The 25966-nt window shown below is 42.3% G+C and overlaps 1 protein-coding gene across 1 annotated transcript in view; it reads right to left on the bottom strand.

Annotated features, from left to right (window-relative positions):
• Positions 1 to 25966, bottom strand: part of LOC126095008 (sodium- and chloride-dependent glycine transporter 2-like) — a 584984-nt gene that overhangs the window by 89624 nt on the left and 469394 nt on the right. The window contains exon 6 of the mRNA XM_049909667.1: positions 15251 to 15354. Coding sequence (XP_049765624.1) covers positions 15251 to 15354 — 104 coding nt within the window. The remainder of the gene's footprint in view (positions 1 to 15250; positions 15355 to 25966) is intronic.

The raw sequence follows: 25966 nt of genomic DNA, 5'->3' as shown, positions 1-25966 counted from the left end.
AAGCTGCATGGAGCTTCTGACACTATCAGAGGTTACTTTAACATCTTAAGATTCTTGCCATACCTGTCCCAGGATGGCATCGTCGACTGTAGCAGTCATTTCACATATTCTCTCCTGGAGCTCTTCTACATCATGTGGTAGAGAGGGTACATACACGAGATCTTAAATGTGTCCCCACAAAAAAAAAGAAGTCACACAAAGTGAGATATGGAGATTGGGGAGGCAATTTCATGAAACAGCTGTCCCCTTCTGTAGCACGGCCAATCCACCAATGCGGCAGCTCCATGTTCAGGTACCCACGAATTTCACGATGAAAATGGGATGGAGACCCATCCTTCTAAAAGATGAATGGAGAGTCTGATTGCATTTGAGGCATCAGCCATTGCTGCTGCAACATCCAGTGACAGTGCTTTTAGCACAAACAACATTTACCTTTGGGGAATCATGCTCAAATTAAATGTATTCGTGTGGATGCTTTGTACCCCAGATTTGAAATTATGCCTGTTCACTTTCCCGTTAGTGTGAAAAGTGGCTTTGTTGCTAAAAATTAAGTGATCAACAATGCCATCCCCATTCTTATTTAATTGTTGCAACTGCGAACAAAACTCAAAATGCTTGTCTTTGTCGTCGTCATTGAGCTTCTGCACTAGCTTCAATTTGAATGGTTTCATAGACAACCTCTGTTGTAGGACTTTCCACACTGTCATTGGAGCCATTCTGAATTCATGAGATGCACGATGCACCAATTTCTTTGGACTCCTCATGAATGTCTGTCATATGCGCTCCACATTCACTTCACTCACACTGGGATGTCCACTTCTCTTTGCCGGGCACAAGCAACCCGTCGTAACGAATTTGTTATGCCAGTGGTAAGTGGCCTTACTTGTTGGTGGCTTCTTACTGACTGCAATTATAAGAGTCAAAGGACATGACAAGAAAGCAGCCGTTGAGCAGGGTGTAAAACAGGATTGCAGTCTATCCCCTATGTTATACAATCTGTACTCGGAGCAAGTTGTGAAGGAAACTAAAGAGAAATTTGTAAACAGAATTAATGTTCAGGGAGAAGAAATAAAAACTTTGAGGTTTGTCAATGACAATGCAATTCTGTCAGGGAGGGGGGAACTTGGAAGGTCAATTGAATGGAACTGACAGTGTCTTAGAAAGAGGAGAGAAGATGAACATCATCAGAAGTAAAACCATCAGAAGTAAAACACAGGTTATGGAACATAGCTGAATTAAATCAGGTGAAAGTAGTTGACCAGTTTTACTATTTGGACAGCAAAATAACTGATAATGGCTGAAATAGAGATGATATAAAATGCAGACTGGCAATAGCAAAAAAGGAAAAAAAAAAACCTTGTTGACTTTTAATATAAGTTGAAATGTTTGGAGTATTTTTTAAATGTACATATCTTGAATATAGTCTTATACTGAAGTGAAATGCTGAGAATAAGCAGTTAGGAGAAGATGAGGATTAGGAGCTTCTGAATGTGGCGCAAATAACTGATGAGGAGGTACTGTACCAAACTGAGGAAAAAGGAAATATTAATGATACTCCTATGTCACTAAATACATGAAGACAATGATTTTTGCTCCTATATTGCATCCTCCTGCATAATCAACACTCCCTTCCACACAATCAACACTCCCTCTCTTTCTAAACAGTTGCAAAGTCACTGTTATTAACAAATTTACCTCAGGACAGAACATATAAAATCCACAGTCTACCCGAGCTGCTATCCAGCCTACCAAATATCATACAACCTATACAGTCTGTTGTCACTTGGGTCATTTCCATGTGAGTGACCTATATGTAAAACCTGTCCCTATCTACACATTTAGAACATGCCACTCAGTCCTATACCAAGCAAACCCTGTATCATTAGAGCCATAACCAATGAGCTGTCCACTTGGGTGAATGGTCAGTGTGGAACTCTGGCCCAGTGCAAAGTTGACTACACAGTAGCAGTGCATGTACCCTTAACAGAACATGGTCAATTTCAATATCTGCTTCACAGACCATGCTATCTGGATCCTTTCCCTCAACATCCACTATTCTCTTAATAGTGCAGTCCAACAATCCCTATTGGCTCAATCTATGTTAGCCCTTATCCTTGAACAATGTCAATCCCCTCCCCATCATTATCAGCTTCTTATTCAGAAACACACATTTCCCTCTGGCACTCTTAGTTCAGTTGATTTTATCTGTCTATAAATCTTAAGTAATACTGCTTCATCATGAATTTACCATTCCCTATATTTTATCATTATCTGCCTTCATCCTCACATCCTACTTCACCATGTGCAAGATGCCACTACCCCTGATTGTACCATAGCATTGTTTCTCTTGTGCTATGTTCAGATTACCTTTCCTTACCTTGCTCTCCTACCCACTCCCCCCCCTCCCCTCTGACACTGGAATTTTCTACCCCCCCCCCTACCCACCCACACACACACACACACACACCATGCCATTTACATCACCTGCAAAAAAACAGTATCCAGTCAGGCCACAGTGCTCAAAGATAGGATTATCTACATCCTTACTGAATACAAATGTATGTATTTAGTAAGATTTCTGAAAGAATATACATCACACATTCACATAATTGATTCACCTTGATAGGCAATGAAACCACAAGCTTCAGTGCAGATACACAATATCATTCAACTTCCATCGGGGATCTAAACATTAGCAAGCATGGAGAACATGAACAGGGACTGTGGATAGGTGGCATTAGGTGGGAATGTGTGTTGTCTGGGGTCTGTGCTGAGATAGACCATGCATTTGCAATAAACACTGTGTCTGGATGGCTTAACTCAGCTGCCTAGTAGGCAGGAGATTTAGGTTTCAGTCAGAGTCTGGTACACAGATTCACTCGTCACCGATGCATCTCACATCATCAGTTCCTTCCCTTTCTCACTACCCACCTTCAATTTACATAGTACTGAATTTTATTGTTCCACTCTATGTGCTTACTGAAGAAGTGTTTTCAGTTTTGCCAATAAACTCCCATTGCAAGGGTAGTACTAGTTGTTAAAGTTAAAATAGTTGTCTAACAAATAAAGTTAAAGTAGCGAGATAAATTCATATACTTCTACTCAGCCCATTTGGCAGTGTATCCAAAGATTTTCTTTGATAATGTTGATACTTTCATTGACAGGAATATTAGGGTACAGACTGATAATGTCTAATGAAAATAATTTAACATTTTCTGTAATTTTAATGTATTTTATTTGATATGTAAAGCCTGTTGAATTTTTGATTGTATATTATTATTTTTATTATTATTATTATTAAGAACATAGTTTAGTATTTTGCTCAGGTGGTAGGTTGGGCTGCTTATAAAGTTAATTATATGGCTGATTGGTATGTTTTCTTTGTGTGTTTCTTATTGTGCTCATAATTTGGGAGCTGACAGATTTATCAGTATACACCTTCACATTTCAGTTTAGTCAAGTAAGAGTGTGTATTGCTTAATGCTTTTTAAATAAGTGCTTGAAATCTGTTTGATGGGTCTTTGCTGTACTGATGTGAAACTTCCAGGCTGATTAAAATGGTGTGCTGGATCGGCAGTCAGTAGAGCACTTGCCCAGAAAAGGAAAATGTCCCAAGCTTGAGTTTCAGTCTGGCACATATAGTTTGCAGGAGAATTCTTGTGAAGTTTGGAAATTAGGAGATGAGATACTGGCAGAAGTAATTTGTGAGGTGGGATCATGAGTTGTGCACAGATAGCTCAGCCGATAGAGCACTTGCCCACAAAAGGTTAAGAACTTGAGTTCAATCTTCTGGCACACAGTTTGAATCTGCCAGGAAGTTTCAATGCCTAACATAGTTTCATAACCATAAGTCAACCAAGTCAGCAATTTCAAATTTTGTGATGCACATACAAGGGTCGTCCACAAAGTAAGTTCCATTTAGTTACATAAAACAAAAGTGTACAGATACAGAAAAAATATTTATTGTACAAAAATCTACAACTGTTAAACTACTTTTCTACATAGCTTCCAAAATTTTGTAGGCACTTGTCATAGCGTGGCACTAGTTTTTATATGCCTTCTTCATAGAAGGTTGCCGCCTGTGTATTCAATCATGTGGTAACATGTTCTTTTAGCTTGTCATTTACATTGAAGTGTTGACCACCAAGGACAGATCTTAGGTGTAAGAAGAGATGAAATTCACCACAGGCGAGGGCCAGGCTGTATGGAGAACAATCAAATGCGACCCTGTCAAATTCCTGTAAGTGTTTTTTGGTCACATTCGCTGTATGAGGTCAGGCATTATCATGGAAGAAAACACCTTTTGACAGTAATCCTCACTGCTTGTTCTGTATTGTGCAGCGCAACTTCTTAATGGTCTCACAATAACATGGTGCCTTGATTGTTTGGCCTCGTGGTAAGAAATCAATCAGCAAAATGCCTTTTCTGTCCCAAAAAAATGGTGCACATTACTTTTCAAGGTGTCAAGATTTGCTTAGGCTTAACCTTTATTGGGGATGAAGTGTGCTTCCATTCCACTGAGTGCCGTTTTCTTTCAGAGGTGTAATACAATACCCAAGTTTCATCCCCCATGACTATCCTTTGGTTTAACTTTCATTGCATTTAGAAAATGAATCACAGGTCTGATTCACACACATTTTCAATTATGGTTGAGATTATAAAGAAGCACTTCAAAGCACATGTCAGCAGCAGTGATCTGAAAATGGCGTACGTCTTCTCCTTGAGTCAGAGTAACTGCACTGCATGCTCGGAACTGCGATCGTAGCACTGTCATGGATAGAAACAGAAACGGAACTTACTTTGTGGATGACCCTCATAGTGTCACCATTGAATGACGAAAAGAAATTTTGTGTGTGTGTGTGTGTGTGTGTGTGTGTGTGTGAGTGAGTGAGTGAGAGAGAGAGAGAGAGAGAGAGAGAGAGAGTATTGGGTCCACTGCTTTTCATCTGTTACTTAAAGGCTATGAGTGCACCAACAGTTGCAGATGTCATCACGTATGATGATCATATATCACTCATAACTAGTGGTAGCACTGAGAATGAACAGGAGAAAAGAACTGCTCTGAATTTGTAAAATGCAACCCAGAATTTCAGATGTAAAATTTTGTTCATGAATGGAACAAAAACAATGTACATTCTAATCTGTGCCACATACTGCAAATATAAACTTTAAAGTAGGGAACACAGACCTACAAGAGACAAGCGGCTACAAGTTCTTGGGTGTGGCAGTACACAGGTACATTTCTTCAGAAAATCACAAAGGTAATAAATGTCCAAAAATTAGCTCAATTACATTCTTTACAGGGAAAATGCCTAGCAAAGTAAATGGAGACACATTGCTAAAGATGTACTATTGTCTCATATATCCATATTTCTACCAAACAATGGAAAATCCAGGATGGAATGTAACAATATTACAGAAGGATGGTTGCTTCTCATCATATAGCGGAGATGTTGAGTTGCGATAGGCACAACAAAAAGATTCACACAATTATAGCTTTCAGCCATTAAGGCCTTTGTAAGCAATAGACATACACACACACACACACACACACACACACACACACACACACACACACACACACACACACAAACACAAACACATACTCACACAAACGTAACTTATATACACGTCTGCAGTCTCAGATTACTGAAACCACACTGTGAGAAGCAGCACCAGTGCATGATGAGGCTGGTAACTGGGTGGGGGAAAGGAGGAGACTGGGGTGGGGAGGGGGAGGGAAAGTATGGTAGGTGTGGCAGACGGTGAAGTGCTGCAGTTTAGGCGGAGGGCTGAAGAGAATGGGCGGGGGGGGGGGGGGGGGGGAAGTAGCAGAAAGGAGAGAAATAAAAAGTAAAATCCCAAATTCCTGGAACCAATAACAAACATTGAAACTCTTACCCTGCAGGAACTGGAGCAACATGCACAATGCCACCTCAAAAAGCTCTCCATCATGCTCACTTCCTATTCCCGCCTCGGAGTACCACTGTCCACCACCTCTACCACAACCTCTAAACCTCCCCCATGTCCCCTCATAGCTGACAAACCCTGTCTCGCAGACCTACTACACTTACCCCACCCTCAAAACTCCCTCCCATCACCACATGGAATCCAGAACCTAAACAGACCTGCAACACAATCATGAACCTTTCCTCCAGAAGCCTTACTCCCACAGAAATATCAGTCCTTTCCAAAGGCCTCAGCTTTCGCCCCACTCCCAAATTCAATCATGCAGGACTTTTTAAAGACCTTCTCTCCTTCTCCCGGTCCCTACAGTGGAAACACTTTTTCGCCACCAACCCAATCAGCCAGACTCAACCAAAGACCAGTATTGAACCTTGCCTAACTCAGTTCACTCCTCTATCCAACTATGATCCAACCCTACTGCCTCCAAACCACCCCCTGTTAACTTTCCAGAGTTTCTTAACCTCAAACCTTGCCTCACCACATTCCACAAATCCCTCAATATGCAAACTAGCCTTACATCTGCAGAAAGAACTGCAGTCCACCATCTAAAAACTGATCCCAACCTTATAATCCTACCTACAGACAAAGGCTCCACCACCATTGTTTTGAACCGCAAGGAAGAGTCCATCGCTTTACTTACCCCTACCACTCCTTGCACCCCACCTTCTACATGCTTCCTAAAGTCCATAATCCCAACCACCCAGGATGACCCATTGTGGCTGGTTACTGTGCCCCAACTAAGAGAATCTCTGCTCTCGTAGACCAACACCTTCAACCTATTACCCGGAACCTATCCTCCTATATGAAAGATTCCAATAATTTCTTCCACCGATTCTCCACAGTTCCTGTCCCTTTATGGCACAGTGCTCTGCTCATCACTGTTGATACCACCTCCCTGTACACTAACATTCCTATAGTGCGATTAAAACTACTTTGTACTTGACAGTTCACTGAGTGGCCGTTCAATGTTGCCAGCTGCCGCTGTAATGAAATGGATGTAGTGTTTTTTATAATTTGGCAACTGTACATGGTAGAGTGATATGAGAACTACCTTCTGACACTTTTTTTAACTGAGTGAAAATTTTGTGCTACTGAAATAGAGAAATATTTAACTTTTTACGAAAAGTTGAATTTTCACACTACTTAATCATTCCCTATCTTCTAAACCATGTGTCGTACAACAACAAAATTTTAATGTTGGCTTCAGTGGCATAGTTTGATAATGTTTGCAAACTTTCTGAGCAATACAGCCAGTAATAGTGAAGTAATAAATTAAAATCTCACGTCTGATGTGGAACTTTTTCCAAACAACATCAGAAATGTAGTAAGGGACAAACTTTTTCCCTTTACATTTTTTGTGGGGGGTCAAAGCGAGAAAAAGTTTCGGAAAGGTTTGAATTTATTTTTAGAGCTTGTTGGAAGTGAGTGGGTGCTACAGTTTCACCAAGACAAGAATAGTATTGTGCGTACCGTTGAAGTGCTGATATAACTTACGCAGGGTGGGAGAAAGCAGCACATATACCACCGTTAGTTACATTTTTGTCTTGTGCCATGAATTTCGCAACAAATCACAAAACTCAAAATACCAACACAAGGAGACCAACACCACCAAAAGGTACAATTTTTTTTTATTTTTTTGCAACTTACCATCACTCGACGTGTTCTGTGCCTGACAGCACGAAAACGCCGCTTATATCTGTGTCGCTAGAACTTTCAGATGACTCCCCGATGGCAATAATTAATTCAGAAACACTATCTTCCAATAAGGATTTGTTCTTCCATGCCTCCTGAATGACAGCTTTTGTATGTATTACACCATTACTCCAGTTTTCCACAGTTACTTTTGAAACAGCTTCACGTAAAAGTCTTTCCACTTCTGAAAGCCTGAATGTCTTGTTTTCACATGCTATGTACCCCTGGATTTGGGCCCATATTAGCTCTATAGTATTAAAGTGACAATGATAGGGAGGTAATCTAATTACAGGATGTCCATGTTTGTTGGCAACTTCATCTACAACGTATGTCGGGTATCGTGGCTTATGTTGTGACACAAGTTCCAATAGTTCCACTTTCTTCATTCTGTCATCGACTTGTATATTATTTCGCCATAACCACTGTATCATTTCGTCTTTTCTGGAAGATTGTCCTTTAGAACAATGTGGTATGGTGCATTGTCAATAATGATGTATGACGGTTTCTCCAAATTCGGTTACAGTGAATTTTCAAACCATCGTAAAGAGGTGGCGTGGTTCATCTCCTCGTGAAAATCTGAGGTTTTATTTGACCTGAAAACATGTAAACAGCCAGGAACAAACCCACGGGTGGTACCTGCATGAACAACAATAATTCTGCATCCTCTGCCAACAGGTATTGCCATTCCTTCTTGTGATCCGTCAGACCAACCTGTCTTCAGTGTATGACCTGAATTCACCCATGTTTCATCTAGCCACACTAAATCATCGAATTCAATGTCCTTTACCTGCTACAAAAATCGGCATCGCCAAGCAGCAATACCTTGCCATTCCAAGAGAACTATATGACCACTTAAATTTTTCGTAATTAAATCCTAGGTTTAATAAAACTAGCCGAAGAGATGACTTACTGCCAACAAAAAGACCAGCTTCTTTAAGCATTACATACAGTTTTTTGTAACGTCAGATGCTTTCTCTGGCGATAATATCCATACAAATGTCTGCAAAAGAATCAACGTTCGTCACATGTTTCTCAACGCGTCATTTTTTCCTCAGAGTTTCTAGACTTGGCGGTTCGGAGTTAAGATTTGATGGCCCGGAATGTGTATTCAGTTTTTCATTTTGCTCTTTGCCTATGTTTATAATGGTTGTTCTGCTTATTCTTAATGCTACCCCAGTCCTCTCGACTACCTTATTAATGGGAAGAAGAGGCCCTTCCTTCTCCCTTTCCATCTCAAAATATTGTCTTACATTGCAGACGTATTCACACGATTGTCCTCTCAATGCTATTCCTTGCCCAACTTTCTTCGAAGATGATTTCAGACTACGAACTCTAGGACGACCACACTTTTTATTTTCAGATATTTTGTACACAGAAGTCACTACAGTAATTTATCACACACTCGTAGTGGAAACAAAGGAGAAGCAAACACTGAGATAATGCAGTTCACACAACACAATGTGCACAAGATCAGGTGTTAGCAGGTACTGAACCATGACGCATAAGCAGTGGCAACTATGCAGGGGAGGGATGCTGAACGTCAGCGTGCGATTGGCCCGCACTGACTCACGCTCACGCACTTGGCTAGCTGTCAAGTACAAAGTAGTTTTAATCGCACTATAATGTCCATGGCCTTACTGGTATTGAACACTACCTTTCCAGACACCCTATGGACTCCAACAACCTCCTTCCTAGTCGCAATGACCAACTATATCCTCACCCACATATGTGGGGAAATGTATTCACCACATCCGCAACTCAGAAGATTTCCTGCAACGTCTCAAGCAACTGCACATCACAGATTCGGACATCTTGGTTAGTTTTGATGTGGTATCGCTGTTCACTAGGGTCCCACTGAAGGACTCACTAGAACTGATTGCAGAGAAATTTGACGGTGCTCTGTTGGACCTGTTCAGTTATACACTGACATTCACGTATTTCCTGTACAGAAACCAATATTACGAGCAAACTGAAGGTGTAGCTATGGGCAGCCCACTGTCCCCTGTGGTTGCCAACATGTTTATGGAGAGTTTTGAGGAGAGGGCATTGGAGACAGCCACATTTAAACCCACATGCTTCTTTAGGTATGTGGATGACACCTTCGTGATCTGGCCGCATGGGATGGACAGGCTCAATGAGTTTCTTGAACATCTTAACTCATGCCACCCTAATATCAAGTTCACCATGGAACTGGAGAAGAATGGCCAGCTGCCATTTCTGGATGTACTAGTCCAGAGGAAAGCAGATGGATCAACTGGCCACAGTGTGTACCGAAAACCAACACACACCGATTTATATCTGCAGGCCAGCAGCTGTCACCACCCTGCACAGAAGAATGGGGTTCTGAAGACTTTGGTCCACAGAGCATGTGCCCTGTCAGACCAAGAGAATCTACCTATAGAGATAGAACGTCTCAAATCAGTTTTCTCCAAGAATGGATACACGGACAGACAAATTGAGAGGGCACTCCAACCAGCCACTATACCACAGGTTCCTGAAGAAGACCAAGATGAAGCAAAGAAGGTGGCATATCTGCCCTATGCTGGCTCTATTTCTGCCAGAATCAGTAGGATCCTCCGTAAACACAATATCAAGTGTGTTTTCTGTCCATCCAACAAGATCGGGGGACTGCTGGGGAGTGTCAAAGACGACCTGGGGTTACGAAAACCAGGGATTTACAATATACCTTGTCAATGTGGCATGTCCTACATTGGCCAGACGACAAGAACTGTGGAGATCAGGTGCAAAGAACATCAGAGGCACACTAGATTAAGACAGGTGACTAAGTCAGCCATTGCTGAACACTGTCTAGAAGTAGATCATGCCATGAAGTATGAGGATACCAAGATTCTAGCACAAACACCCAGATTTTGGGACAGTGTTATAAGAGAATCGATAGAAATTAAAATGGCTGACGATCTTATGAACTGTGACACAGGGTACCAGCTAAGCAGAGCCTGGGATCCGGCTCTGGAATTGTTAAAGGAGCAACGGGGCCAGCTGCAACACTACACAAACAGAAGAACCAGAGACATGGAGATGGAAAACGAGCCCCTGACGGACTGCCAGGCGCACCAGACTGAAAATGGAACACCCAGAAGTGGGACTGGTGGGCGCGGACCGCAGAGGGAACATCCAGAGCCGCAGCGGACGAAAAACGGAGCGGCAACGCTCCAACAGGTCGTGGTGAGCGGGCGAGGACCGCAGGGGGAACGCTTGGTACCCCAGACCGTAGATGAAACCCCCAGGAGCGGGTTTGGTGGGTGCGGACCGCAGAGGGAACACCTAGAACCGCAGCGGACGGAAAACGGAGCAGCAACGTTCCAGCAGGTCGCAGGGAATGGGTGCAGACCACAGAGGAAGCGCCTGCAGCCGTTGGTGGAGGGGGAAGGCCATAGGCATAAATACTGGACCAGGTCCACTTGAGGAGCAGTCTCAGGTCGCACCTGATGAAGGCCACAAGCTACGTGACCGAAATATCGTGCAAGTACGACGCTGATATCCGGCAGAACACCCGACAACCCAAGATGTAATTAAATAAATATTTGTTGCCTGTGTTTGCATGTCAGCACTTACTTTACTATATCTTTTCTCAGAGTGGTAACAAAAGATACAATAACAGAATACTGCAAGGAATTGTAGACTTTTTCCTTCCTAATTGAAATTATTTTGATTTCTTGAATTTCCTTTTCTTATAAAATACTGGTAAATTCCTACTCCAAGCATGGTGACTACATGAGCAATTTGCTTTGAAGCCTGGCACTGAACATCATGACGCTGCTTTGAGGGTGTCTTTCCTGCATTTGTTACACGTAAATCCAATTAGATCTGCTCTGAAAAGATGGATGAATTGAATGTTAGGCTGGAGGTCTCAGTCTTCTGTAGAACACCATTCACTGTTCTCATCACATTTTTATCTACTGTTATGACTTCCATTTGCCACTCCTTTTGCAGTTTTGAGATGTCTCTGGAAACCGTGGTGTCTTTAGTGAAGTTGAGCATATTGTGTTTGCTATGGCATGCTGACCAAAATTCTTAGAATGCAGAAATGTGGCTGCCTTGGGAGATGTACCAGTTACAACCAAGGGTGCCCTGTTGCAAATATCTTTCATATATTTTATACCAAAAGCTTTGCTGATTCAGAAGGGCAATACTTTCTTAAGAGACCTCTTCTCTCTTTATCCTAAGTATGACTGTCTTACACTATAATCTGTTGCAGTGACCAAGGTATGATTTTCCCTATGAAATCACAGGAAGACTATTCTGCCAAGTCCTTATAGTTGCATGGGTGCTGATGGTTATTTAATTGCCTTATGAGGAACCATATATGTTTCCATGAACACCTAAGGGTCTGTGCTGTCCACCCAGACAGAGACCAGCTTGCCTGAATAAACCTTCGACAACAGAGTTACAGCAAGTTTCCCATTTTGACATACATGTAGTGGTTTGTACGACCCTCACAATCTGAACAATAAAGCTAAGACCCCTGCTCTCTGAAACACACAAAACTAAACCATTATATCCTCACAGTTATTGCTGAATCACATCTTGAGTTTAAAGTAATAGACAGTTGTTGCTGAATCACACCTTGCGTTTACAGTAATATAGGACTCACAGAACTGATCAACTGACAGATCAGAAACCACAGGTTTGCTATGTCTGTACACAGCCATCACTTGCTGAGCTAGTGGGAGGGGGGAGTATATAGGATAGTGAGAGATTATACTTGCCGACTATGAAGGAAAATACTACTGCAAAGCCTCAGGACCTTGTGTTTGCCAGTCATGTGCTCACAAGAGAGTTTGAAGGTCCCCTAGGAACAGGAAAATGTAGTTTTGTGTATCGGTTTGCTCTAAATAAGAACAACAATTTATATGCTGAGCTACAATGTTCCACTTCTTGTTTTGTGCTTAACACCAGCATTACATGGTGGACAATTATCTTTTCTTATTTAATATTATGTTTATTTGTTTTCTTATGTTCCATGGTATGTAGTCAGGTAATGATAGTTGATCATGCAGTAAATAACTATATAACTCACAAAAGGCTCTTGAAATAAAAGACGGTAACAAAAGATTTGAGACAGCATATACAAATTAATAACAAATTACAATGAAAAGCTTTAAGCTACTGTGAGGAATGCACTATAAGGAAGCTCTTCACCTAAGATTTGCAAATTGTGAATTCTTCAGTTCTGCAGGAAGCCTACAGAAAATGTAACCTGCAGAATAATTACACCTTTCTGTATGTTAGTTAAGGAAATATTATTGAAGTGGAAACTCTGTTTCTGTTGAGTATTCACTAAGTGAAAGCTGAAGCTCTATTTTAAACCAGTCTATTATTCTTCACCAAAAATTCCATGAGAGCAGACTTTCTCCTTAATTCTGCACTGCTGCAGCTTAAATACATGTGAAGCACAGAACACTTTTGTTAAACTGAATTAAATACCTACTGCCCTCTATGTATCATTTGATCTGCAAATGTCGTAAACACAAATTAATAAACTGCATTTTCTGTTGATACAAAGATATATTACTGCTGACATACACTGTCTTCTTAAAAACCTTCTAAAAACCCATAGCAAGGGAACTAGTTGGTAACCCCTTCATGTAAGGAGGTTTATTAACAAGTATTTCAATCTGTCTAGAAACTTACCACATCTGAAAGATACCACACAGAAGGAAGGGAGGGAGGAAAATTAGAGTTTCAGGTCTTGTTGACTACAAGGTCAGTAGAGGTGGACCACTGTCCTCTCAAATACAAGTCCAGTGTCTTACCGCAGTATCAACTGACTCAGTCACACTGAACCAGTGAGAGTAAAACACAAAAGATGTGTTGCACCCTACTGAAGAAGACTTTGACCAACAACTAAATGTATAACAGTCTTTTCGTTGTGCCTGTCCGCAGCTCAGTGTGCGATCTTTACAGTGAGTAGCAGTCTATCCTTTTCCTAATATTGTTGACATTCCAAGATGGTATTTTAATTGTGGATTTGAGGTATACATCTTACATTGTTCACTTATAACAAATATATCTGGAATACTCTGAAATCAAAACAGATTCAAAGAGTTTCTAGTGTTGCTTTCTTGGACAGCTCAGGGGACTTTCATAATGTGAAAGAGATCCATATTGGAATTATGATAGGAAATTCATTTCCACAGTCATGTAAACCACAATTTAAAGCAATGAAACTGCTTTTGTTGCCTTGTATTTGAATTATGAATACAATGATGCATATTAAAATAAGTATTACTGGAATAGAACAATGGAAAATCCAGGATGAAACAATGACAATACTATGAAAAGGAGAGATTGCCACTCATGATACAGAGGAGATGTTGAGTCACAGACAGGCACAACAAAAAGACTGCTGGACATGTGAGCTTTTGTCGAAAAGGCTGGCAGGTCGATAGACACACAAACAAACACAAACATACACACAAAATTCAAGCTTTCGCAACAAACGGTTGCTTCATCAGGAAAGAGGGAAGGAGAGGGAAAGACGAAAGGATGTGGGTTTTAAGGGAGAGGGTAAGGAGTCATTTTGCCTTTACAAATGTCTGCTTGTGTCTGTGTATGTGTGGATGGATATGTGTGTGTGTGCGAGTGTATACCTGTCCTTTTTTCCCCCTAAGGTAAGTCTTTCCACTCCCGGGATTGGAATGACTCTTCAGAAAAGAAAACATACACATACAAGCAAGCACACCTCACAAACATGACTGCCTTCTCCGGCAGGTGGGATTGGAATACAACAGTCACATTGAGCAGCAGTGTAAATGTGTAACAGTCTTTTTGTTGTGCCTGTCTGCAGCTCAACATGTCAGCTTTACAATGAGTAGTGATCTATTGCTCAGATTGTTATGAGCTAGTCTTTGCACGGTGTTATCATACAAAAGGTTATTTCTGAAATGATATCCAAGAATTCCCTGAAAGGAAATCCTGAACATTTTAAAATGCCCTCAGGTTCTTTGATGGTCTTTCATACTTTGTGATTCAGACTAACAGGAACATTTCTTGAATTGCCAATATGTGTCACACCCACCAACCAGTCAATTTCATCTACCTTAAGACCATTATAACCTCAGGCTTCAGGTGAATAGGAAATTACTTTCAATCATCACAACCCTTTAATTGAATTCTTACCACTAACTGTTACATGTTGACTTGGTCACTTACTTGAGAACTAATTTACCAGTATTAATGAACTACTTTACCTTGAGGTAGCAGTTACTCAGGAAGAAAGAGCTAGTGATAAATTCCACAACACCTAATATTCACCACATTAGTGGAACTTCTACTTTATCTTGATGTCCTAAATTGAGTAGAATCATTGGCAGTTATGATCAATTTTATGAAGCACAATAGTGAAAAGAAAAAAACTAAAGGAAAAGTGATGGTATCTGTTGCTCTCTGTTACCTACCTTCCTAGTCTTTCCCCTAAACAGTCAAAGCACTGACCACTTGTCAGCAAACAGTGGACTCAGTGCTTGCAATACTGCAATACCCCAATGGTTAATTCAATACAAAAATTTACTCTGCCTTCAATTCTGATGCAACAGGGTAAAGACATGAACATTTTTTAAATTCTTACTTGTAACAGTTGTTGGAGAATTTGTTGTAGGATGCAAGAGTAATGAGACCTCCCCAAGCTGGACTCAATGCAAAAAATATCTGCACTGCAGCATCTCCCCAGACCTGTAACAGATTACAGCCTCAGGTACTGAAATGGAAGTATCATTCATTATTGTGTTTCACATAAGTCTAGAATAACAGAGAAACTATGATTTGCACTACAATTTGTTTAAGTACAAGAAGAAACTATCAATATTAAATTAAGAAGCATACTTTTGCAACGGATTCTTCTTTAGCTAAAGAAAATCCAGAACTAAGATGGCCTGCTATTGTTCTACTGAAAGGAACTCTTTCAGAACACATTAACAGATGGTAACACTCAGGTTTAAGTTCTGTAGCATAGAGCAAGAAGTCACTAACCTACAGCTAATTAACTACCTACTATGAACAGATGACTTTCTCTGTGAGAATCATTTTGGTTTTTGAAAGATCTTGGTGTCACTTGTTTTGTGCAGTGGAAGCAAAGCACTTTACGGTATACTATTCAACATCTCTCTAGCAAAACTGATTCCTATGAAGCATACAATCCCACAATGGCACTAACCACGTCCTATCCACATAAAAGAGTACAGTATGTCACAATCAGAAACAGACAAGCTCTGTCAGTTATCACCAACCACCTTCATCAGGCCCACAGTGTGCACGCAGCACTACACCAATAACATCTGTCATGGATACCATTTTTATAACAAAACGTATGGGCCTCTGAGCCTTCAGATGCTAAATGTGACTTGACATGCAAACTAATTTCATGTATTCTAGTTGATGTCACTCTGTGACCCATTAAAATTGTACGTCTTTCATGGCTGTGTGTTTCCTTGTGTTCCTAACTAGAACAGAAGTTGCAATGAGTGAGGGACAAATTTTCATATGTTTTGGATTCCATGGTTTCTTTGCTGTTCAGCTAGTGCATGGAGGCTTTACTCCAGTCACTCCTGTGAAAACAGCAGTTGGATACGACAGTGTCGTCGTAACTGCCGTCTGCTTCACATCTGCTGTGCAGCAAGCTACGTTAATTTAAGTATTAACTGTATTTTACTTACTTGTCACTTCTTCTTCCGTGTGTTTTTGCCTTTAGAAAGCTTTAATTTTCGAGTACTAGTAATAGTGTTCCATAGATTTCATGTTTGTTTTGAATACAGCCAGAGAGAGTCCCTTTAGTCAGCTGTAGTGCCAGTAGTGCTAGTGTTTGTTTTGAATACAGTCCAGAGACAGGTAGTGCTTATTTTCATTGTTTTCAACAAGAAGTGTCTAGTAACCACAGTTTAGTCAGCTATCAGCCGCTTTAGTGAATTAGCAGTCTAGTTAAAAGTTGATTACCTCTCTACAGTAAATTGATTTCTTAGGATGGATAGGATGTGTGACTGCTGTGTACAGATGTAGGAGGAGCTGGCCACTGTTTGCGAACAACTGAACATGTTGATGGCCGCAGTCAGCCGTCTTCAGGCTGCTGCCTCAGAGTGTAGCAGCAGTGGGGAGTCTGGTGCATCACATGGTACACCCCAGATGTTACATGCTTCACCCACGGTCCCTGCTGTCGAGACATCTTCGCGGGCACCGGGCACGGTTGGGCCACCCTCTCCCCAAAGGGAGTGGCGGGTTCAGCGGCGTTCACGGCACACGAGGCGGAGGGTCAATGTGGAGGCTGGCCGCGTGGTATCGCCCGCTCTGCCTGTGAGTGGACATGTGACTGCTCCTTCAGCAAGGTCTGAGCAGGCACACAGGTGGAGGGGTTTATTACTGATTGGGAGCTCCAACGTTAGGCGGGTGGTGGAGCCCCTTAGGAAGATAGCACGGAAAGGTCACGGAATAAGGCCAGTGTTCACTCAGTCTGCTTGCCAGGGGGTCTCATCCGAGATGTGGAGGAGGCCCAGCTGGCAGCGATAGAGAGCACTGGCTGCACCCGACTGCAAACTGTTGCTCATGTCGGCACCAATGACTCCTGCTGTCTGGGTTCAGAGGTCATCCTCAGTACATACAGGCAGTTGTCAGAGTTGGTGAAGGCAGAAAGCCTCGCTCGTGGTGTGGAATCTGAGCTAACTATTTGTAGTATTGTTCCCAGAACCGATTGCAGTCCTCTGGTGTGGAGCTGAGTGGAAGGCTTAAACCAGAGGCTCAGACTATTCTGTGGAGATCTGAAGTGCAAATTTCTCGACCTCCACTATCGGGTGGAGAAATGTAGGGTCCCCCTGAATAGGTCAGGCATGCACTACATGCAGGAAGTGGCTACAAGGGTAGCAGAGTACTTGTGGAGTGCACATGTGGGTTTTTTAGGTTAGAGAATTCCCTCCCTAGGCCCGACAAGACATCTTCTGAGACGCGAAAGTTAGCAGTAGGCAAAATGCAACAGGGAATAACAATACTAATGTGCTAATAGTAAACTGCAGGAGCGTCTATAGAAAGGTCCCAGAACTGCTCTCATTAATAAACAGTCACAACACCCACATGGAACTAGGGACAGAAAGTTGGCTGAAACCAGATGTAAACAGTAATGAAATTCTAAACTCAGATTGGAATGTATACCGCAGAGACTGGCTGGACAGTGAAAGGGGAGGCGTGTTTATAGCGATAAAAAGTACAATAGTATCAAAGGAAATTGACAGAGATCCAAAATGTGAAAAATTTGGGTAAAGGTCGTGGTTAAAGCAGGTTCAAACATGGTAATTGGATGTCTCTATAGGCCCCCTGGCTCAGCAGCTGTTGTGGCAGAGCACCTGAATGAAAATTTGGAAAATATTTCAAGTAGATTTCCCAACCATGTTATAGTTCTGGGTGGAGATTTTAATTTGCCAGATATAGACTGGGAGACTCAAAAGTTTATAATGGGTGTCAGGGACAAAGAATCCAGTGAAATCTTTTTAAGTGCATTATCTGAAAACTACCTTGAGCAGTAAAACAGAGAACCGACTCATGACAATAACATACTAGACCTTCTGGTGACAAACAGACCTGAACTATTTGAAACAGTTAACACAGAACAGGGAATCAGCAATCATAAAGTGATTACTGCATCAATGATTTCAGCCATAAATAGAAATATTAAAAAAGGTAGGAAGATTTTTCTGTCTAGCAAAAATGACAAAAAGCAGATTTCAGAGAACTTGATGGCTCAACACAAAAATTTTGTCTCAAGTACAGATAGCGTTGAGGATCAGTGGACAAAGTTCAAAACCATTGTACAATATGCATTAGATGAGTATGTGCCAAGCAAGATCACAAGAGACGGAAAAGAGCCACTGTGGTACAACAACCAAGTTAGAAAACTGCTGCGGAAGCAAAAGGAACTTCATAGCAAACATAAACATAGCCAAAGCCTTGCAGACAAACAACAAATATGCGAAGCGAAATGTAGTGTTAGGAGGGTTATGCGAGAGGCGTCCAATAAATTCAAAAGTAAAGTTCTATGTATTGACTTGGCAGAAAATCCTAAGAAATCTTGGTCTTATGTCAAAGTGGTAGGTGGATCAAAACAAAATGTCCAGATACTCTGTGACCAAAATGGTACTGAAACAGAGGATGACAGACTAAAGGCCGAAATACTAAATGTCTTTTTCCAAAGCTGTTTCACAGAGGAAGACTGCACTGTAGTTCCCTCTCTAGATTGTTGCACAGATGACAATATGGTAGATATCGAAATAAATGAAAGAGGGATAGAGAAACAATTAAAATTGCCCAAAAGAGGAAAGGCCGCTGGACCTGATGGGATACCACTTCGATTTTACACAGAATATGCCAAGGAACTTGCCCCCCTTCTTGCAGCAGTGTACCGCAGGTCTCTAGAAGAGCATAGCGTTTCAAAGAATTGGAAAAGGGCACAGGTCATCCCTGTTTTTAAGAAGAGATGTCGAACAGATGTGCAGAACTATAGACCTATATCTCCCACGTTGATCAGTTGTAGAATTTTGGAACACGTATTATGTTTGAGTATAATGACTTTTCTGGAGACTAGAAATCTACTCTGTAGGAATCAGCATGGGTTTCAAAAAAGATGATTGTGTGAAACCCAGCTCACACTATTCGTCCACGAGACTCAGAGGGCCACAGACACGGGTTCTCAGGTACACGCCATGTTTCTTGACTTCCGCAAGGCATTCGATACAGTTCCCCACAGTCACATAATGAACAAAGTAAGAGCATATGGATTATCAGACCAATTGTGTGATTGGATTGAAGAGTTCCTAGATAACAGAATGCAGTATGTCATTCTCAATGGAGAGAAGTCTTCCGAAGTAAGAGTGATTTCAGGTGTGCCGTAGGGGAGTGTCGTAGGACCTTTGCTATTCACAATATACATAAATGACCTTGTGGATAACATCAGACGTTCACTGAGGCTTTTTGCGGATGATGCCGTGGTATATCAAGAGGTTGTAACAATGGACAATTGTACTGAAATGCAGGAGGATCTGCAGCGAATTGACACATGGTGCAGGGAATGGCAATTGAATCTCAATGTAGACAAGTGTAATGTGCTGCGAATAAACAGAAAGAAAGATGCTTTGTCATTTAGCTACAATATAGCAGGTCAGCAACTGGAAGCAGTTAATTCCCTAAATTATCTGGAAGTAGGCATTAGGAGTGATTTAAAATGGAATGATCATATAAAGTTGATCGTCAGTAAAGCAGATGCCAGACTGTGATTCAATGGAAGAATCCTAAGGAAATGCAATCCAAAAACAAAGGAAGTAGGTTACAGTACACTTGTTCACCCACTGCTTGAATATTGCTCACCGGTGTGGGATCCGTACCAGATAGGGTTGACAGAAGAGATAGAAAAGATCCAACGGAGAGCAGCGCGCTTCTTACTGGATCATTTAGTAATCGCGAAAGCATTACAGAGATGATAGACAAACGCCATTGGAAGACTTTGTTTGAGAGACACTCAGTAGCTCGGTGTGGGTTTTTATTGAAGTTTTGAGGACATACCTTCACCGAGAAGTCAAGCAGTATATCGCTCCCTCCTACATACATCTCACAAAGAGACCAGGAGGATGAAATCAGAGAGATTAGAGCCCACGAACAGTACAAGACTGGAATAGAAGGGAGAACTGATAGAGGTACTCAAAGTACCCTCCACCACACACTGTCAGGTGGCTTGCGGAGTATGGGTGTAGATGTAGATGTAGATATTGGAGTGGTTGTTGGCTATCCTGACCCATGTTCAGCCACCGGTTGTTCACCCGTGCTGAAACCACAGTAAACTGGGATGCTAAGAAGAAGTGGGTTCACCTAAATTTTGTGGCATTCTGAGCATTTGACAAGGTCTGTAAAGTTCATTTCTTATCATGGATACTGCCTACTACCTCGTATACATCAACTGCTGCACCAGTTAGCTCCTCTGCAGGAACCAGAGTCACTTTCTTTTGACGATGCATGTAATTTGCTGTCCTCTCATCACTGCAAGCATATGTATGTGGTTGCTGTGTGCGCTGAATTCAACGAATGTCACAAACAAGCACAGCAATCATATTGCACTTGGGCAGATCAGCTTCAAGGCCTCAGTTGTAAGCTAAGTTTTGGGATGTCGCGGGCAAAGACATGATCATTCATTCAGCCCCATATAAGGAGGTTTGTCAATGTGCCCTTAAGCTTCGAATGTTGGAAGAGATTTTGATTATTGCACAGTCATTTGAGGTTTCCCACACCGTGGGCTGACAATTGGTGGCTTGGGGTTATGCTGCCAATCTTGACAGCATGCAGCCCAGTGCATGGAGCCTAGTACACTGGGTGAAGAGGAGAGAGGCACAGTACAAACAAGCCAACTGGGTCAACACGAACAAATGCATTGTCGGCAGCAGGAACAGTGAATGCCACATTTTCATGACCCTCTGTCACATAGCAGCTGTATGTCAAAATGTACCCTTCCCCCCTCCCGCAGGAGTCACTGCATGAATACTATCATTGGATGTTGATATTTATAATGTTTCATAACTGTGTTTGACATTGTCTGCAAGCCAGAACAAACTTTTCATTGAAATGCAGTTGACAAATCAGCCATTACTACTACAACTCACTGTGGCAGCTGTGTCCCTATTCAAGTCACAGACATTAGCACACATCAAGCATCGATTGGTAAGCTGTAACAAACTGCAGATTCCTATTCTCAGCCAACTGATGGCCAATGCAATTGTTCATTCCATTACATGCTTGGTTGTTAACAATGCAAATGCTGAACATCTGTGTGGCTTAGATGCCTTTGCTACTTTTTGTTTTGTTATTGTGGATGCAGGGCATCTAGTGTCAGGCTAAGTGCCTTATCACAAATGGAATTCCATGTGTTCCAAGTTTTCTGACGTTTATGCCCCAGGGTTACACTGTGCAAACAATTTTGCACCACAAATCATCCTAAAACCCTTTGACTGCCTTCACGTTTTTGGACATGGTCAGTACCAGGTGCTTTACATGACAAGTTTAAGACAGAGCTGGATTGCTTTACTTCATTGGAAGTGATTTGACCAATTTCCTCAAGAGAAGAGAATGGGCTACACACTTCATTATCATAAAGAAGTCATCTGGTCAGCTAGCTTCAGCTTTGTAGTGACTTCAATGTCACTATTAATGCACACTTACCCCTGCATTGCCTGGAACAGTTGCTCAAAAATTCTTTCCGAAAATCGACTTGTCTGAAGCCTACCCTCATACCCCATTAGACGAAGCATCAAAACAGTTCTTGGAGTTAATATGACTTTCATCATCTGTCAGCATCAGTGTCAAATGTTTAAGGTTGCCAGTGTGCCTGTCATCTTCCAGCATTTTTTAGAACAGATTATGATGGTTGTTCTCCATTGCATTAATTATCTTGATGGTATCGTCATGACAGATGCTACCTCGGATGATCATCTACATAACCTCTGTTCTTTGTTTACTGTTCTGTAGGCTGAATGCTTTAAATGTAATCTCAATAAGTCTCACTTTTTCCAACCTTCCATTCTTTATTTAGGTCATGAAATTTCCCAGAAGAGTGTGTGCTCCATGAAGCAACATGGTGCCACCATTACAGTTTTTCCCTATGGATCTAGCTTACAATAACTTCAGGCATTCCTCCACAAAGTTGCACACTATCACAAGTTTATTCCCAGAGTGGCTACTATTCCCCACCCATTGCATCTGTTGCTTTGGAAATATGCTCCTTTTGTTTGGTCCGCAGCTTGTGAGCATGCTTTGCTTATGGATAGTATTCACTCTGTGCCGTATCTTGCAACATTTTAATCTGGCAAACATCAGGTTCTGGCCACAGACACATCCTAGTATGGGGTGGGGATGCTCTTGGCCAATTGCCATTCAGATTGCTCCAACCAGCTTATTGCCTTTATTGCCAAAAACACGCAAATCAACTCATTAGCATTATTCCCTAGTGAAAAAAGCTCTTGCTATCGTCTATACCATAAAAAATTTCATTTGTTCTGGTATGATGCGAAATTTCATTTAATTAGTGATCATAAGTCCTAGGTTTCACTGTTTAGTTTGACAGAATCCTTACCATACAAAACTGCTCATTGCCTTCAGTGTTGGGTTCTGTTCTTGTCCTGCTATAATTATGAGAACTATTTTCATCACACATCTCAACATGCAAATGCATGTGCTCTGTCCTGGCTCCCTATGGGCCTTGAATCCTCATCTGGCCAGATGGAACTGCTATGTTTTCAACTGGATACAGAGGTGAGGCATATGATGGATGGTTTGCCCATCACCAGTTCCCACATTAAATTTGCTGTGGCTGCTGATCTGGTGCTCCAGCAGGTCATAATCATTATGCAACATGGGCCCTGACCATCCACTGAGCCAGACATCAGGCCTGCTTCGGAATTTTTATGCATTGCGCCATCACCTCTGCCTCTTGGACGGCATTACTCTCCTGTCAATAGAAGGGTTTACTCCCCTTGTCATGGTTCCAGCAGCTCTGTGGCAGAGGGTCTTCCACTTATTACTTCAGGATCACTGGGGGATCTTTCACACAAATATGATGCCGTAATACCATGTATTTTGGCTGGGAATTGATCTGGAGGTGGAACACCTTGTTGCACCCTGCCCCAAGTGTTTGAGTCAGCAGGTGGCAACGAACACTGTTTTTTCACGACTGGTTCCTGCACAGCCTTTAAAAGGAATCCACATTAATTGCACTGGTCCTTTTTTAATCACTTTCTGGTTATTGGCCACTGACACTTTTCTTAGTACAATATAGTGCATTTTGTCATTCACTGCCTGTCCAGAACAGTAAACAGCAGATGCAACTGTTAAGGCTCTCTTGAAGATTTTCTCAAAGAAGGCTTCTTGCACCATACTTTTGGACAATGGTGCTCAGTTCATAGTGCAACCTTTCAAGGACTTTTATATACAGAACAGAATTTGCCATGTCACAGCACTTCCATTCCATATGCAGCCAAATGGTGAGACAGGATCCCTACTCCAAACATTGAAGACACAGATGTGCAAGTGGAAGAATTCCTGGCTGATGAGGCTCTCACAGTTTTTTGAGCTCTTACAGAACAATGCCAGCTGGGGTCAAGAGTCCTGCCAGGTTCCTGCACGGGCATCAGCCATTGGCACTGCTCAACCTTTTGCTCCCTGGTAGGCCCCCCTCAGTAATGCCAGTCACTGTTTCCACGGTTTGCACCCAGTTCACCAGTCTGGTCCAGGAGGTTTGGGTGGCTCTGTCACTGGATTCTGGCCACCATCCACAACCAGTGCTGTTGCCGTGTCTTTATGGTTTGCAACGAAGATTGACTTGTGGCATGCCACCAGGACCAGTTGTGTCCCACGATGAGTCCAGGGCCTGTGGTCCTGATGCCTTGTTCTTCGTCAGCCCTGGCCACTATGAGGGTTGAGCAAACCTTCTTACTGTGGTGGTCGGGGCTTCACCAGCAATAACAGTGTGTTGCTTCCTGCAGCCTGCCACAGCACTGTGCAGGCACTGCCATCAGTGGGGGTGGAAGCCAGATCTCCATCACGAGAGCCTCTCCTCTCTATCTGCCATCACTGCTGGCCGTGCTGGCACCCTTCACTATGGGCTCAGATAAGCACGTAGCTCCCACTCCCCAGTTGCTGGCTTGCTTTACTGGTCACCCTGGGGTCTATGGGTGACGGGGGTGCCATGGTCCTACTCACTTTCATCTGTACACAACTATCCAGGTGGGTCAAGAACTTCTCAAGTTTGTGGCTGGAACAATTTTAATAACAAGGGAAGAACACAGGTTAGGTTGGAGGATCATAAAACAGAGTGGTGAGTAGTTTAAGGTGCCACATAGCATAGGCTAAAACTGTTCACACTGGTGGGTTTTCATAAAGGGAGATCATCCTTGGAATATGGACAATATCAGTTTCCATATGATCCATTGAAAATAAACACAATAGTGCCAGCAGTGATATAGCCAAATGTGCACAGTATCTTACTGAAGCGCCTGGTTACTCTAAAAATTATAAAACACAAGATCATGTATAAATCTGTATGTGTTTGCAGTATATTAAATATGAAATTAATTATATTTGATCTGGTTATAATAGAAGGAAACATTCCACGAAGGAAAAATATATCTAAAAACAAAGATGATGTGACTTACCAAATGAAAGTGCTGGCAGGTCGACAGACACACAAACGAACACAAACATACACACAAAATTCAAGCTTTCGCAACAAACTGTTGCCTCATCAGGAAAGAGGGAAGGAGAGGGAAAGACGAAAGGATGTGGGCCCTAAGGGAGAGGGCAAGGAGTCATTCCAGTCCCGGGAGCGGAAAGACCCACCCTAGGGGGAAAAAAAGGACGGGTACACACTCGCACACACACACACACATCCATCCACACATACACAGACACAAGCAGACATATTAAAAGACAAAGAGTTTGGGCAGAGATGTCAGTCGAGGCAGAAGTGCAGAGGCAAAGATGTTGTTGAATGACAGGTGAGGTATGAGTGGCGGCAGCTTGAAATTAGCGGAGATTGAGGCCTGGTGGATAACGGGAAGAGAGGATGTATTGAAGAGCAAGTTCCCATCTCCGGAGTTCGGATAGGTTGGTATTAGTAGGAAGTATCCAGATAACCCGGACGGTGTAACACTGCGCCAAGATGTGCTGGTCATGCACCAAGGCATGTTTAGCCACAGGGTGATCCTCATTACCAACAAACACTGTCTGCCTGTGTCCATTCATGCGAATGGACAGTTTGTTGCTGGTCATTCCCACATAGAATGCATCACAGTGTAGGCAGGTCAGTTGGTAGATCACGTGGGTGCTTTCACACGTGGCTCTGCCTTTGATTGTGTACACCTTCCGGGTTACAGGACTGGAGTAGGTGGTGGTGGGAGGGTGCATGGGACAGGTTTTACACCGGGGGCGGTTACAAGGGTAGGAGCCAGAGGGTAGGGAAGGTGGTTTGGGGATTTCATGGGGATGAACTAAGAGGTTACGTAGGTTAGGTGGACGGCGGAAAGACACTCTTGGTGGAGTGGGGAGGATTTCATGAAGGATGGATCTCATTTCAGGGCAGGATTTGAGGAAGTCGTATCCCTGCTGGAGAGCCACATTCAGAATCTGATCCAGTCCCGGAAAGTATCCTGTCACAAGTGGGGCACTTTTGTGGTTCTTCTGTGGGAGGTTCTGGGTTTGAGAGGATGAGGAAGTGGCTCTGGTTATTTGCTTCTGTACCAGGTCGGGAGGGTAGTTGCGGGATGCGAAAGCTGTT

Source organism: Schistocerca cancellata, chromosome 8 (genome assembly GCF_023864275.1).
Source record: "Schistocerca cancellata isolate TAMUIC-IGC-003103 chromosome 8, iqSchCanc2.1, whole genome shotgun sequence".
Classification (NCBI taxonomy): Eukaryota; Metazoa; Arthropoda; class Insecta; order Orthoptera; family Acrididae; genus Schistocerca; species Schistocerca cancellata.
This window is presented reverse-complemented; position numbering and strand designations above follow the sequence as displayed.